This window comes from Rhinolophus sinicus, linkage group LG10 (assembly GCF_036562045.2).
Source record: "Rhinolophus sinicus isolate RSC01 linkage group LG10, ASM3656204v1, whole genome shotgun sequence".
NCBI classification, from domain to species: domain Eukaryota; kingdom Metazoa; phylum Chordata; class Mammalia; order Chiroptera; family Rhinolophidae; genus Rhinolophus; species Rhinolophus sinicus.
In genome coordinates this window covers 6,723,613-6,739,115 of record NC_133759.1, presented here as the reverse complement: position 1 = coordinate 6,739,115, position 15,503 = coordinate 6,723,613, and the positions used below count along the sequence as shown (strand labels likewise).

Here is a 15,503-nt window from a genome sequence, read left to right as displayed (position 1 = left end):
ACCTGGCTCCTGCCTTACGTGTCACTATAAAGCCTACCAATCTGCATAAAAAGCTGATTTCTAGTGGCTTCAGCATCGACACTAGTGGGATACAGGAAGGGGCCTAAAGGGACCCAGCTTCTCACATGCCTTGTGCTGTGGCTTGAATTTGCAGTTTGTGACCAGCAGGTTCCAGTGCTGTTATTTATTCTTGGCGCTGCTGTGTTTCTATTTTGATTCTGCTCATCCAAATTGCAGTTTGGTGTTTCCACGGAAACAATTCAGTGGTTGGCTTGCCAGGATGAACTGCAGGGGGGAGAGAACTGAATGACGTAAAACAGCTCTAGTTCCTCAGTTATGATATTAACGTCTCCCAGGGAAGTCTCTGGTCCCAGCACCCTGCAAACCTGGGGAAGTTTTATTAAAATAAATGTTCAGTCTCCTGTTACCCCTCCAGCTAATCCCGGAGACCCACTCCCCGAGCCCTGGCTTTGCGCGGAGGAACACACATCTGCCCGCTGCACTGACGCAGCGACAAAAGCAGGACAGTGTCCTTGGGGCACCTGCAGAGAGGGGAGTAGATGGCAGCAGGGAAATGACCCCCCTTACTGATCTGGGACTGGCATGCCGGAAGCTCAGGGCTCACCTGCTTTACTGAACAGCTGTGTTGCTACAGAGAGGAAAGGCTGTCCTTCCAGGGCTCGGGGTGAATTGCCCCTATGGTAAATCTGAACTTACACATAAAGAGATGTATATCTGTCTGTGAGGCCAGGGAGAGGCTGAACCCTCCGTCCCACCCACCCCCTACACCAGGCTTGGCCCTTGTTCCCAAGGGCTACCCCCAAAATTCCTCTTTTCAGTCTTCTAGGAGTAGATCCCATTCCCAGCAGCCACACCTTCTGCAAAGCCCCTGGAAGGAGCAGGAACTGAGTTCCCAGAAACATTGTGAGACCTGAGCTTCTGGCCCCTCAGGGAAGGGCGACTCCCTTGTCAGGTCCCCTGAGCCCTCCTGTGGTGGGGCCCTGGCTTCTGCCCCAGTTTCTGGACACTTAAGGTCACCTGGTGAAGGATGCCCATGGCTGGTTCACAGAAGTAAGGATTTAAAACAAAAAAATTATTTCTTCTTTCTGCAGAAGTCAAACATGTCCATTGCAAATTAAAAAATACAGGAAAAAAGAAAACTAAAGCCCCCCTTGTCCCATCCATGACAATTTCCTTCACGTGTGCTCATACACACATTTTTCACCAACTTGGGATCACTGCATCTTAAAAAACAAATACACTTTAAATTTTGGAATAACTTCAGATTTGCAGGAAAGGTGCAAAGATAGTGAGTTTGCATATACCTTCACCCAGCTTTCCTAATGTTAATATCTTACATAACTGGCAGACTTGTCAAAACTAAAAAACTAACAAATACATTAACTAAATTCTAGCCTTTACTTAGATTTCACCAGTTTTTCCATAATGTGCTTTCTGTTCCAGGATGCAATCCAGAATGTCAACACTGCATTTAGTCATTGTGTCACCTTCAGTTTTGAGTCTTTCCTTGTTTTCCATGACTGACAGTCTGAGTACGGGCCAGTGGTCTGTAGAATATCTCCCAATCTGCGTTTTTCTGACGTTTCTCTCACTAGACTGGGGATGTGAGTTTTTGGTAAGAACACGACAGAGGTACAGCGCCCTTCTCACCGCATCCTGTCAGGGCAGGGGTGGGTGACACCCACGGGACACTAGGGTGGAGTTCACCCTCAGGCTTCTTCATGTAAATCTGTTTTCCCCTTTCGCTACTCTATTCCGTGGAAGTCAGTCACTAGGTCTAGCTTCCTTTCCATCCTGAGGGTGGGGAGGAGGTGGGTTTTAAGCTCCACCTCCACTGTGGGAGAGTATCCATGGCAACACACATTATTTGGAACGCACTGTCGTGAGACCTGGTGTTTGGAAGATCAAGTAGCCTGCCATCTCTCCATCCAGACAGCCCTTCCTCCATCTGAGCAGGGCAGTGGAGGATGCTGGGGGCATTTCTTCTCACTTGCTCCTGTCCTTCCTGCTCAGGAAGAAGAAACTGACACCCAACTCCACAGGCTGTGAGTTCCTACTGAGGGTGCTGCCCTGCAGGGGCTGAGTGTTGGGGGGCCATTAGGGGCCTTGGGTTAGTCTAGTCCTGCCCTCCGCCCCAAGCAGGGGAAGCCCCCCACACACACAAAGTGGCCAGGGCTAGTTCTCAGGGTGTGGGCAGGTGCCTGGCCTTGCCCCCCTAAGGAGTAGGTATGTAGTCTCCACCTGTGAGCTCAGAGGAATCACCTGACCTGTGGTGAAGGGGTGTCACCGGCTCTACAGCCTGCCCTTTGCTGAGGTCACTAGCCTAAAAGACGGCCAGGAGGTGGTGGGTGGTGGGGCTCGGCCAACGGGCATTCCTCCCCAGCCCTTTGATTTGCTTGGGCTGTGGGTCTTACAAACAGCCCCAGGGACACTCGGCCTCCTTACCCCATCCTCCCCTATGAGTCCAGGAGGTGGCAGTTCCCTGAGATTCAGTTTCAAGGCATCAAACCTTGCCGAACAGCTTATTATGTTTCCTGAAGGAACATCATGGTTTTAAGCAATTTATCCAAATAATTTCTGATGATATGCTTTCTTTTCAGGGGTGGGGCTGGAGCCAGCCCTAAGGTCTGGAGGCTATGCTGACCTCAGGAGGGCAGTGGCCCGGCCCCTCCCTCACTGCCCACCTGTCTTGCCCCAGCAGTGGCTGCCAGGGTCTCCAGGCCTGGACTGGGATGGATGAGGCTCAGACATTAAGGTGGAGGGGCAGGACCTGTGCTTACCTTTCCCACCCCACCCCCTTAACTGAGGACCCAGGTGTCTGATGTGGGTTGTGTGGTGGGGAGGCCTCATGGGAATGTCCTGTCAGGAGGGGACCAAGGATGCTGCCAGCCTCTCTGACACAACCAAGAGGGAAGGGGCAGAGCTAGGGGGTTTGGGGGGGGGGGGTGGTCTGAACATGAGGAGAGCATGGGGCCCATGCAGGAAAAAGGCAGCCCTGTGTGCGAAGTTACAAGGAGCGGGAAGCACGCGAGGGTGGCAGCGGGCCTGAGGCCAAGGGCCTTCTCAGCCCCGGGTCCTCCGAGCGGCTGAGCTGGCCTGAAAGGGGCTGGCCCACTAAACCACCTGCTGTGGCCACTGTACTTTTTCGGGCGCTCGTGGAAAAGAACACCAAAGAGACACAGCCGAGGCCCACGGCCTGCACCTGCCTTGAGTACTGGGTATATTGAACATCAGTCAAAACAAAAAAACAGATGTCACGAAAAATGAAGAAAAAAAATCAACAGTAAGAAACATTTCAAAGCCAACAGAATTGAAAAAGGTCTCTCAGCTCAAAAGGGACAAGACTGGAAATGACAAAGTGTGTGGTAATTCAGATCCTGTCAACCCTTTAAAAATGTGGCCTCTGTTGACAACTGTGCAGATGTCTGAATGTCAGCCTCCTGCTGCAAAGAATCAAAGCGAAAGTCAACTGTCCTTACGCAACTTGGTATTTAAAAGGCGCCATCAAATTGTAGTCGTCTTCCAAGTCCAGCACCGTCTCGATGACACTTTGATCATCGAAAGCCTGCCTGAGGCTGCCAGCGTTGGCCTCAGAGGCCGTCTGCGGGCTCTCGTCCATGAGCAGGGCCCAGACTTCCTCCTTGAAGGGCAAATCTTCACCGCGACCACACACATGGTTCAACTGGTTTTCGAATTCTAGTTTTCCAGCTAATTCTTCAATAGTTCGGATGCTTGTATGGTCTTAAAAATAAGAACATTTGACATTACAATTCCAGTGAAAGGTGCCCAAAGACATTTCAAGCACAAGGTAAAACCCAGGAATGGGTGGCCACTCCTCTGGGGTTGTGCAAAGCCGGGGCAAGCAGGCTGCCAGAGTCAGTGACAAATACTAAGGTGGATCTAGCATTTATTGAGCCCCAAGCAACTGCCAGGTCCCAAAGGTGTGAGTGGAGGACAGAGAGATGCACATGCACACGTGTCCTGGCTCTCAGGGAGCAACCTGACCTGCACACCTGACAAGACAGTGTGAAAAAGGGGGCTTTTTAGAGTAATCAGAATGCTGCCTGACACTGGCAAGGGCCGTGGAAGATGGTGAGCAGAGGTAGTGGCGACCTAAGTTCACCTGCAGAGGCTGCTAGAGGAGACTCAATCCACTAAAGTAGTGGGCTGGGAGGGGGCTTGCTTTGTGGTCTAGGGCATGTACCTCCCCTCACCAGCCCTCCCTTTCATCCCCTATAACCTGGAGGCCCTTCAGAGCCCTGGTCTTGGAACTGTTTGCCCACTCTGTGATGGGAGTCACTGCAAATAGGGCACATGTAATATACATACACAGAACATACAAAGGCGTGTGTACAAAAACATGTCTGACCAGAGGTAGACACTACATCGTCTCTGGGTGGTGAAATTACAGCAGAGCTGTTGGCTTCTAACATTTCTTTTAACCTTGTGTTACCCACCCCAGCTGGACTGCTCTCCCTCCATCTTTGCCTCTGTCCTGTTTCCTTCAGCTCTAAGCTCAACCACCAAGTCCTGGAGGCCGCTGTCCCCTGCCTCCAGGGATCACCGTAACTAGACATTTCTGAAGTGACTCCAACAGGCTTGCAGCTCCATGAGAGTTCTATGCACAGAACCTGCCATGGACAGAACAAGCCTACCAAGTACATGGGCGAGAAAGTGCCACAGGACACTTGCTAATGCAGGGGCCTGTGTGAGGGACCGATCCTCCCAGGAAGAGGATGGGCCGGCTGCTGTACTCACCGATCAGTTCAAGCACATCCACTGTGACCTCTTGGCCAGAATTGCTGAGTGGCACGTTTGAGTCAACCTTCAAATCTTTCTCCGTATCCTTCCTGCAGCCCCCAGGTGAAAAGAAAAAAGCGGGGAATTAGATCCTCTTTCCAGGAATTATTGAAGGGGATCGCAGTGATAGCTAATCTTAAAGACAAAAATGTCCTGGTAACTTTAAGTTGTCATTTGTGATTAGAGGACAAGTGGCAACTGCTCCCTCAGTGAGTAATGGCGTCTTCGTAACGACAGATGAGCATCACAGACTGAGGGTTAATGGCTCCGAATACCGGTATAAATATTTGTAGAGTTCAACCAGTTAAATGGCTTCATTCTCTGCCCATTCGGACGCCAAGATGGCAGATGGCAGGGAACTTGCAGTTTCATTCCATACAGTGATCCTTGCCCTAAATCAAGGTGCTGGGCACCAGGCAGTTTGAAGCTACCTGGGAGAAAAGGTCTAGGGGAGACCTTAACCCCAGATAGTAGAAAAAGCTCCGGGCAAGGGGAGGGAGCAGAAACAAGGATGAAACAAACCATCCATTCAGCCTGTCCCCAATGTGGGCAAGTCACCAGAACTAAGGATTTTGTTTCTGTGATATAAAAAATAAGGTGGCTTTAAAAATCAGGTTCTTAAGCATTCAGCACTCCTTTGGGTACTGCAAAGCACTTCCCCGGACTGGCTGGACATCCAGGCCTCCTTGCCGCCACCACCCCACACACACTCACATTCACACTCACACACACACACACACACACACACACACACACACGCATGCTTATGCTTTCTGGGCCAGAATCTGAAGTCTCTGAACTAAATATAGTCGTCGAGTTCCCAAAGGCAGGCAGGAGCAGTGTTAGGGACTCAATTAGGATCTCCAGCAATTTGTTCAGAAACGAGGCCCCCCCTAATGGTAGCTATGAAACTTATCAAATTGGAATCACCTCAGACCGTCTTTTCTCCAGTTCTCCCCATCGCCTGCCGCCCTCCAAAACTGTCTTTCAGGTGCCAAAATGCAGGGATGCAGCAATACGTTTTCCTTGCTGGTAAGAGGTTTTCTTTGGGGGCACAAAGCATGTGGCTTTGCACTCATTGGAGCAGGGTTTGGTGCAAAGGCAGGGCTCTCCTTCTCGGGAGTACACGGGACAGGAGCGAAAGGAGCAGCAGATGAGCAGGCTGCCAGCGGGTGCCTCGGGCAGAGCAGCCCGCGCACCGGGCGGCGGAAGGAGAGGGGCGCGGCGTCGGGCTCCAGCCACGGCCGGCCAGGGGACTCCTGGGAATCGCTGACTCCTTCAAAGGCCCGATCGATGGCTGCAGTCAGCTCTTTCCTGCATCTTCTCAGTTTTTCAGACATTTTCCCTAAAAGCGACCATGTCTTTTATTATGTAATACACTGGAAATGTACAGAGCAACACGAGAATAACGCTACGGCGAGGTTGCAAACCACTCCCAATGGGGAATCTGTCACGATTTCCTTGAGCTTGATCACGCTACGGGCCAGGAAGCAGGGGACCCCATACTCCCGGCATTTTCCCGTGTGGGCGGCAGGAACCCGCGATCCTGCAGAAGCCCGGGACACCCGGCCCCGCCCTTGCCCTGCCTCCCCATCAGGCCCATCCAGCCGCAGCCCTTCGGCTCTCAAGCCGCCTTACCCTGTACCCTGCACCGCACCAGGCCCCGCTCCCTCGTCCTCAACGAAACAGCGTGGCCACACCGCAGCCACCAACGTCCCCGCCCCCACCAACGGTCACCGCCCCAGCGAGCGCGCGAGCCGCAGACCAGCGCAGACCAGCGGCCCAACGGCAACTCAGGTTAAAGGTCAAAAAAAAAAAAAAAATCCAGACTGGTTTTTAAACCCACGTGGAGGGGAAACACGGGTTCCCGCACAGAGGCGGTGGGGACTTGAGCTCCAGGTCACGACAAAGGCCAGTGGGGGTGGGGTAAGGTGACCAGAGGGACCTCGGCAGGGGTGGGAAGGGCAGGGGTGGAGAGGCCTACCAGAGGTCACCGAAGGGAGGGACGGATACCTCACTTCTCAGCAAAAGTCGGCAAGATAGGGAGCCCTTACTAGGCCTGACAAACTCCCAGGAAGGTTCCAGGTTTCAAGCCAACATGGAGAGAAAGCGGTGGATGGGCCAAGGTACCCAACAGTTTTGTGTACAACTCTCCTGATTGCTAGTGAAAGTTCCACAGTATCCAGCTGTCTCAATTCATCAAGGATGGCGGGGGACATAATGGAACTGCGCGATTCCACACGAGATGGAGGGCCAGGTGACCCTCACACCAAATATCTTCATTTCATTAGGTGTAGCTGGAAATTCAAAGACGACTCAAAGGGAAACAGAAATGGGCTTCAGTGGCCAATTTTTAGGGAATCATAAACCCATCGCAGGGCACAGCAAGGGAGAAGGGGACATCAAGTTTACTTGAGGCCTGGTTTCCTGTGGGCAGATTACTGGGGTGACCAGCAATTGGCACCAGGAGCAGAAATCCAGGAGCTCGGTGCAGCCTGCAGCAGGTCGTGTCCTCATGGCCGCACCATACTCTGTGCTCCTTCCTTTCCAGTCTGTGGAACCCACCAGACACACCACTGGGCGCCCCCTGCCCAACCCCCACTCTGTAGCGCTACAGGTTTTACAGCAATTTTTCACCATCTGTTTAAAAAGAAGAATAACTCAGCCTCTTGACATAACCCTTCTGAGCAAACAGGGTCTTTTTTTTTTTTTCTTTCTTCTGCTCATAAAAGAAGGGAATTTCCTTATCTGGTTTTTAAACCAGACACTAGTCTCCAGAGGATCAAAGATGTCCCCCGGGGGATTACACTGGTCCTGCGGGTGGCGGGTCAGAGGCAGTGGCAGCGTCAGTTGGTGTCCATGCTGCAAGCCTCGTCATCCCCCAGGCCCTGCTGTGCGCTGCTCCGCCCTGTCCCTCCATCAGAGGGCCCCGGAAAACTGGTGCGTGAAGGCGTCTTATACAACTCATCATCTCGACGCTGGTAAAACAGCACGTAAGCTGCTTTTGTCTAAAACACAAAAGAGGAAAAGTCCATTCACTGGTTGGAAAAAATCACCCATTCGTCCCAGTTTTTTCTCTCTGTTCAAAACACACCCCTCTCAGGGATCTGCCATCTTGCCTGTGCATCTACACAGAGGCGGCCGGAAGGCCCTTCCACCTGAGGCTACTCGTGCTGACCCTGCCCGAGGCGGAGTTGGGCAGGGCGGGTGCCCTGTGGAGGGTACCAGAAGGAACGGCAGCCAACTTTTTCTCTACCCACTGGTCCCACTGTCACATCAGGGTGACTAAACAACCAACTGGCCCCGAGACTTCCGGCTTTAATTCATCAAGGAAAAAGGAGGACACAGATATCAGGGTCTACTCACCACTATCTGATCTTCAGAGGCCAGGGACACATTGCTGTCATCAAAGTAGTACCACTTCCCGTTCAGTTTGTTCTTCGCATATGCAGTGTCTGCCAAAAACAATACTCTAGCAGTCACCAGAGAATTCATCTGGCTGCCTATGAGGCTTGCACTAACCAATAACAGCACTCCAAAAATATGAAGCAAAACAAAGACCCTGAAATTAAAAGTAATTTACAGCTTGCCTTAACAACCCAAAGATAACTCACATGCCCTTCTAAAACCTGTTCCTTCTCTTAGGCTTGAAAAATGGATTGTCGGGAACCAATGCTTTACACTGTGATTTTGGGAAATGAATAAAAAAAAACAACAACAGAGAAATCCCAGTCGATTTTCAAGATGGCCATGAACAATAATCCAGAGCCGGATGACCCATAAAAGTTGCTGAGATGTTAAGATTTAAGCAAAACAATCGCTCTCAAAAGAACACGCCAAGTCAAACTCCCCCACTGTCCAGGTGGGGGCTACTCCTGCCTCTTACTGCTGCTGGAGCCTGTGGCCCCGTCCCAGTGAGGGACTCACTGGGCATGTGGGTTTGCAGAGTTGGGATGTGGGCAGAAGACTTCAATTTATCTTTCTCTAAAACAGTGAGTTAAGAGTCTGCACCAGTGCTTCACGATCCAAACTCCCCACAGCCAACACTTCCTGTCTTCATTTCCATTTCCAAGCAGGATGTGTTTACAATAGCAATCCCACAGCAGTGTCCAATGCCTGCTCCACCCTGCTCCAGACTCTAAGAATGACAGTCTAATGGAGATGTGGTTTCCAGTCTCCACCTGCCATGTGCCTAGTGCAAAGGGTGGGGAAGAGCAAAGGGAAGGTGGCACATGGTGCCGAGCGCCTGTCCCCACTGTGTCACTGTGTCTGCTCGGCCTAACGGTGACGGGGAGCTCAATCTGGGAGTCCCAACTGTGGACCCAACATGGGCCCTCATGCAACCAGCCTAACCTCCTGGATGAGAAAACTGAAGCATATGGAAGCTAAGAAACGTGCCCAAGTAGTTTGTTTATATGCTAAAATGGCAATTAAAATATAAGTGCATCTGACCAGCAAGCATGAACACACTATCAGTCAATCTGGGGAGAAAAAAGGTGTGGAAGAGTAAAGTAGCTATAGCATGTGATGTGATCAGAGACTGCTAACCGCCACTCCAGTAGAACCCCCATTTTCAAACAGACACAATTTTTATTTTCCAGCCACTCCTAAAGCTAGATGTAGCCATGTGACCCAGTTACAGCCACTGCAATGTCTGTACAAGAGCTAAGGGGACTTCTGGGAGGTCTGCTTTAAAGAGGAGGTCCTGCTCTTTTTTTCCTTTCTTCTGATGGCATAGACTGTAGATCTGAGGGCTGGAGACTGAGCAGCCACCTGGAGCCAGTAGGTGACACATAAGAACAGAGGAGTAGGACAGCAGATTGTTGGGCCAACAGAAGAAGCTTACCAGTATAGGGGAGAAAGATAGGGTTTAGGGCAATTCCATAATCCACTGTGAGCATAAACGGAGCTGACACCTCCCGGGCGTCACCTTTTGGGGCCCTAACATTGGCTGTGGTGGCAGCTGGCACAGTGCTGATGCAGTAAAGGAGATATGAGGAAACACAGCTCCTCATTTCAATGTTACTAACACCTTTCCGTAAGCAGGTAACAAAATGTACTAGATCTGTCTATTTTCATTATAAAAGTAAACATACACTATATAGAAATTTTGAAAAATAAAGATGAGCAAAGAGTAAAATTAACATTTTGGTGTCTCTACTCTTAGGTTTCCCCACCCCCAATCAGTTTCTTTGCTTTTTGTTTTAACATAGTTGTGATACTACCTTCTGTAATGATGTGTGTGTAGTTTTCACTTAACAAATCACCAGCATTTGCCCACATTAATTTCACTTTGCAATGGCTGTGAGCTCTTCCATCAAGTGAATGGAGAGTAGTGCCAACTCTTAATCACCAATGCTGTTACTAATTTTTCATTGCTATAAATGAGTGAGTATCTTTGTGCATAAAGCTTTGCCCAATGTCAAGTCATTTCTTAGGATAATTCCCAGAGGTAGGATTACTGGATTAAAGAATATGAAAACCACAAAAGCTCTTTAATGAAAGGGCAGCAGTATGGAAGAGGCGGAGGCCCATGGAGCTGTGTGAGTGCAGTGCTCAGGGCACAGGGAGAGGCTGGTGAGATGTGCCTGGCTGAGGGCATTTCAAGATCTCAGAAGGAAGCAGATGCCAGTACTTACAGTGGCCAACCCCCATGGCTCCGTAATGATTGGACACGGCAATGAGGTCATACACATACGGCCTTGCTGACAGGTCACAGACAAACTCGGACATGTTCAGACCTCTGAGCACAAAACACAAAAACAGCCCTTAAATACGTTCAACTCGGAGAAAGGTAGAGTAACCCAGCAACCCCTTTCATGCAACAGTCTGGAACACAGGGAGGCGCTCAAACACCAGCTGCTGGAGGAACGAACAAACCATGACAGGAGGGGCCGGGGGTCCTGTTCTGACCACTGACAAGTTCAGGTTAGAAAAGAGAGGAGGCCTCCTGGTAACTCCCGCCTCAGACCACATGGTGACGGCTGCAGTAACTATGTAGAAATGGCTGCTACTATCAAAATTACGATTGGTGCCGTAAAAATTTAAGCTAATTATGAAAACAGGCCCCAGAAACATTCTCCCGATATTTTATTTTGAAATTTTCAAACATATAAAAGAAGTCAAAAGAATTGTACAAGACTTATATACCCACCCCCTACATACTCCCGCTTACCAGCCTATACTTAGATACATGCATGTATCCACCTCCCCACAAAGCACGTTACAAACTGCACCTCGTGGAGGAACTCCTCTCTTGGTGCCTTACTTTCCTGTCAGTTACACTCTGTACTGTGCGACTTGGGAGGACAAGAGAAGACAGCCAGTCCTAGTCTCTACTCCAGGGACAGGAGCATGGTGGGTCTGCACCCCCACCTGCGGCCCCCATAATCCAATGCACCCCAGAAGACTACTTCCGGGTTGCCTCGAACCCGTGAATGAGAAGCAGCACTGTGCCTGCACTGACCTGCTGACTCCAGGCTCCCTGGGACCAATGACATGGGAAAACCAAGTCCAACAGGAGGCAGGAGGGACTCGAGAGGGGAACCAGCAGTGGCCGCTATCACCAGCAGCACCCCATATCACCAGCAGCACCCCGAGCCTGGGGAAGTGCTTCTGTTGGAGAATTTTCCCCAAACGTGGGATGATGGGCAGGTGAAGTGAGCTGAAGTCTGACCCCCTAGAACCCAGCCACACACATCCCAGCGCAGAAAACCCTCAGCCAGTCAGTGACCAATGTCCTCCTGTTTTGTCCTTCTCCTGATAACACTGCTGCCCAGGGACCCACCTGACTGGGAATTCCACAACCGTGTCAAGCTTATCCCTCCAGTATCTGCTGTAGGAGAAACGTTTGAGGTGCACCACCAGGATCTTGGGCAAGGACCACAGGTCAAACTTCTTTGTGGCCTGCTGATGCTTCTTACAGTTGGGACAGTACCTGAAAAGAGAAATCGCCACTGAGTGGGGAGGGAGCTCCAGCTGGGGACGAGCAGCAAGCCCACGTCCCTTCGTGCACTCAGTCTGAGTGCTTTGGGGCTGGGAGGGCTCTGAGTCGTCTTCTAAAACAGGGTGATGTCTTTCTTCGTCTGGAAAAAACGATCCACACAGAAAGACTGGTGTTGCAGGATTGGCCATGTAAAAGAGCGACACGCCCCAACACAAAGGGATCTGACGTACACCACTGGGCCAGCAGATTGGAGTCCAGTGTGCGTGGGTGACTCTGCCCAGAGTGGGGTGCTGCCTACCAGGGATCGTGCTCCCCAAGTGTCTCCATGGTGGTGAAGAGCTCAATGCAGTCTCGCAGAGCCATGGCAGTCTTCTTCTTCTTCTGAGGCTGCAACATGCTCACGTGCTTCTCAAAGGCCTGTGAGGAACAAAGGGCTGAGTTCTGCTGGGGAAACAACATCTTACCAGGTTGAGCCGCAAACCCCACGAGCTCTCACGCCTGGAATATAATGTACTTTCTGGAGCCTCGGAACAGATGATGACAAAATCTCTTAAGTGCCTGTCATTCTCAGTCTGAAGTATAACTTGTTAAATGGCTACGGAACTGAGAGTGACACTAACACACGTCCAGAGCAGAAACCCCAGTGACCTACCTCAGATTCTTGCTCATCATAATAAAGTCTCCGGCTCTCACTGTCCCAATCGATGGCCAATGTGGATCGAGCTGTGGAGGAGGACAAAAGTGTCACTCGTTACTGAATGGCCAGCAACAGGAGAGGCTCTTCAGGTGACAGCAGCAAGAAGGCCCACTCAGACTGCACCATCAATACCTGCTCACCCATCACCAGCCACTGCCAAGAGCAATGCCCTGCCTTTAGCCAGCTCTGAATCCCTGGGTCCCCAAAGCCTTTGGCAAAGATTTCCTTAGTGCTACAGACAAGCTCCAAAGGTGCTGATTATAAAGAATTCTGAAAGGGCAGAGGTCAAGATGAAGTAACAGCAACCAGATTTACCTTCCCACCATAAGCAATGAAAAAACCTGACAAAACAGGAGAAACAACTGTTCTTCAGACACTGGATGTTAGGCAGAGCAAGAGTGAGATCCCTGAGAGATGGAAAACAAACAAGGAGATGCCACATGCCCCTCCCCCCTTACTTAGTGCCTGGAAGTATTTTCCAGGCCACAGCATGGGGGAGGGGGAAAGACAGAGGAAGACTGAGTGGAGGAGTCAAAGACTGGAGTTCCAGAAAAGAGCTGGGAATTGCAAAGCACTGTACTAGAGAGGCGGGAGCTGCAGAGACAGAGACAGAGATAGAATGCACAATATCTCAATAAAGCAGCTATTTAAAATGTTTACAGAGGTATAACAAAGGAGGAAAAGAACGCTACTGGCAGCTAGCTAGCTAAGGGACATGTAACTAATTTCTTCTCCAATGAAGGCAGCTAGAAGACACAGAAATGCTTTTGTAGCTCCCCTCCCGACCCCAGGCAGGCGTCTTCACCGTCCACTCATGTTTGTCACACACAACGCACACCACACCCGCATAGATGCCTCTCTCCACCTGGAGGGCAGGCCCCATGACAGGCTCCAGGGACCAGAAAGACTACAAAACCCATGACCATCCTCCAGATGGGTCACATTTCATGAGTATCCTTATGGAACAAAAGAAAAATGCATTTATTCTCGTAAGTAAAACGAGTTTGGGGGAGCACTGCCACGGGAGGGGGAGGGGACGCACAAGAATTGTTATCACCCCGCATCAAAGGTTGTGAAGGGTGGTGCCAGCAGAGGGAGAGCGCACTTCCACCTGAAGTCATCAAGGACCAGGGACAAGCCTGACTACCACGGTGTGCGTGTGCATTTTCCCTGACAGTCTTAGGGAGCTTCGTGACAAGGATCACACAAATGTGTGTTCCTGAAGCTACACGGAGATCATGAGAGCCCAAAGCAGTGAGTACTGAGAGCTAGTATTTTCAAGTAGATCTTAGGTCCCCAAAAAGCCATTTGAAAGGTCAGAGGAAGTGCTTACAGTTGAGTTTAAGTAGTTTTCCATCCGTTGCAAGTGAATTTATGTCGGCTGTTCCGTAGGAGTTCACCAGGCTGAAGGTGAAAAGCCTTCGTGGGCAGGGCCGCCCTGTGCCGGTCTTCCGGGCAGTCTCCCCGCCGTCACTCCCCGGCTCAGCCTCCCCGCTGCCTTCCGCTTCCAAGAGCTGCTCTTTGTCTTCCTCCTGGTGCTCCATTTCTTCCTCATCTTCTCCTGGCACACAAACAAAAAGTACTGTGCATATAATTTGCCACCGCCTCAATGTCAAAAACTCTATTTGTTACGTAACCACGGTGCTCCCTTCCAGATCTTGTGCTGTGTATGCGGAACTACATCTATGGCTCTGCATTTCCAAGGTACACATGCCAAGTGGGCCGTGCTGTTCCGTAATGAGGAAGCGGAGGCCCAGAGAGCCGCCCAAAGGTAGAAAGTGAGCCGGCAGTGCTGCCAGTCCTAAACTTGCGCCCCTCACCACCTGCGGTTTACTGGGCTTCACCCCACGGAGTCTGACCCTCGCCGTCATTATCAGGCCCACAGAGAGAAAAGGACCGAAATTAAACACACACTCAACACTCGAGAAAACAGTTTGGTAAGAAGTGCAGTTGAAAAGTCAGCTTTTCAATATTATAATAAACACCAGTGTTAAGTGAAAGTCCTCAGCTCCTCCACAAGAAACATTTGCTGGCTGTGCCTTCAACTAGTGTTTACTGATGTCGCCCACAACTACTGCTACACTGGGTCCCAGGAACACAGCTGACAGGGTGCTCTCCTCCTTTCTTTTCTCCTTTCATTTGATACGGCTGAGTTTCAAGAGTTTTAATAAAGGCATTTTAGAGACATACGCTGATGAGTAAATTTCCCAGGTGTTTCCAGAAAACTGGTTTATGTGGCTGCAATAAAAAGTTCCAAGAGGGCCGGCCCGGTGGCTCAGGTGGTCAGAGCTCTATGCTCCGAACTCCTGGTTCGATTCCCACATGGCGAGTGGGCTCTCAACCACAAGGTTGCCAGTTCAATTCCCCGAGTCCCGCAAGGGATGGTGGGCGGCACCCCCTGCAACTAAGATTGAACACGGCACCTAGAGCTGAGCTGTTCCAAGAGGTGTTCGCTTCGGCAGCACATATACTAAAATTGCAATGATACAGAGATCAGCATGGCCCCTGTGCAAGGATGACACACAGATTCGTGAAGCGTTCAATATTTAAGGGGGAAAAAAAGCTCCAAGTAAGTAATTTCAATAAAGATAGGACAACTCCAACAGGTGATATAAAGTAATGGGATGAAAAGATTTAGAATATAAATTTATTCTATATCCGGGGAAGTATCAGTAGAAACAGAGACTCTGAGAGGAGGCTATTCTACGTCAGAATCCTCTCCTTCAAGGACAGTTGGTCCTGGGAGTGTTTGCCAGGAAGGACGAGTCGGTCCCAGGACACTGCCGTTTCCTCTTGGAAACAGCACGGCCTTGGATGAGTGGTGTGAAGTGGCTCCATTAGCACCACCCCGAAACGGCCAGCTTGCACAAGGCTGCGAGGCCCAGCTCTCGGGGATGTTCCTTTCCCAACCAGGTAGCATGACTCCTGAGACAGCGGCACTGCCCATTTTACACCCAGGTAAGCCTGCCCCACTCCCAGACTCCCGAGTGAAACCCTACCCTGCCTGCTGCCTCTCCGGGAGCCTCAGACCCACTCAGT

At 50.7% G+C, this 15,503-nt stretch overlaps 2 protein-coding genes and 1 non-coding gene across 7 annotated transcripts in view; 1 reads left to right on the top strand and 2 right to left on the bottom strand.

Moving 5' to 3' along the window:
* Positions 1-3,224: 3,224 nt before the first annotated feature.
* Positions 3,225-6,574, bottom strand: LG10H3orf62 (linkage group 10 C3orf62 homolog). The gene is made up of 4 exons (XM_019723869.2): positions 6,460-6,574; positions 5,752-6,166; positions 4,780-4,871; positions 3,225-3,762 (listed from the first exon to the last, which is right to left on the bottom strand). The coding sequence occupies exons 2-4, from the start codon at positions 6,159-6,161 to the stop codon at positions 3,497-3,499; spliced, it is 768 nt and encodes a 255-aa protein (XP_019579428.2). The 5' UTR covers positions 6,162-6,166; positions 6,460-6,574; the 3' UTR covers positions 3,225-3,496.
* Positions 6,575-7,154: 580 nt separating this feature from the next.
* USP4 (ubiquitin specific peptidase 4) overlaps positions 7,155-15,503 on the bottom strand; it is a 39,462-nt gene continuing 31,113 nt past the window's right edge. For 3 of the 5 annotated variants that reach the window (XR_012489565.1, XR_012489564.1, XR_012489566.1), the window contains 6 exons: positions 13,798-14,025; positions 12,420-12,490; positions 12,066-12,184; positions 11,609-11,758; positions 10,461-10,564; positions 8,188-8,276 (listed from right to left, as the gene is read on the bottom strand). Coding sequence is in view for 2 of the 5 variants with exons in the window: in XM_019723865.2 (XP_019579424.2) it covers positions 7,668-7,829; positions 8,188-8,276; positions 10,461-10,564; positions 11,609-11,758; positions 12,066-12,184; positions 12,420-12,490; positions 13,798-14,025 (923 nt within the window). In the remaining 3 variants the exon portion in view is untranslated. Of the gene's footprint in view, positions 7,830-8,187; positions 8,277-10,460; positions 10,565-11,608; positions 11,759-12,065; positions 12,185-12,419; positions 12,491-13,797; positions 14,026-15,503 lie in introns of those variants that run through there. The other 2 variants (XM_019723865.2, XM_019723866.2) reach the window with 1 other exon arrangement.
* On the top strand, positions 14,911-15,014 carry LOC141567404 (U6 spliceosomal RNA). Its single transcript, XR_012489988.1, has one exon. It is a non-coding gene; the product is annotated as a U6 spliceosomal RNA (small nuclear RNA).

What these genes read in the sequence shown, in the direction of transcription:
- LG10H3orf62 (XM_019723869.2), bottom strand. Translation starts at nt 6,161, where the DNA reads ATGTCTGAAAAACTGAGAAGATGCAGGAAAGAGCTGACTGCAGCCATC. An exon ending in TGGAGAAAAGACGGTCTGAG is followed by an intron (nt 4,872 to 5,751) that starts GTGATTCCAATT and finishes TGGGGGCTGCAG; the next exon opens with GAAGGATACGGAGAAAGATT. An exon ending in GGATGTGCTTGAACTGATCG is followed by an intron (nt 3,763 to 4,779) that starts GTGAGTACAGCA and finishes CTTATTTTTAAG; the next exon opens with ACCATACAAGCATCCGAACT.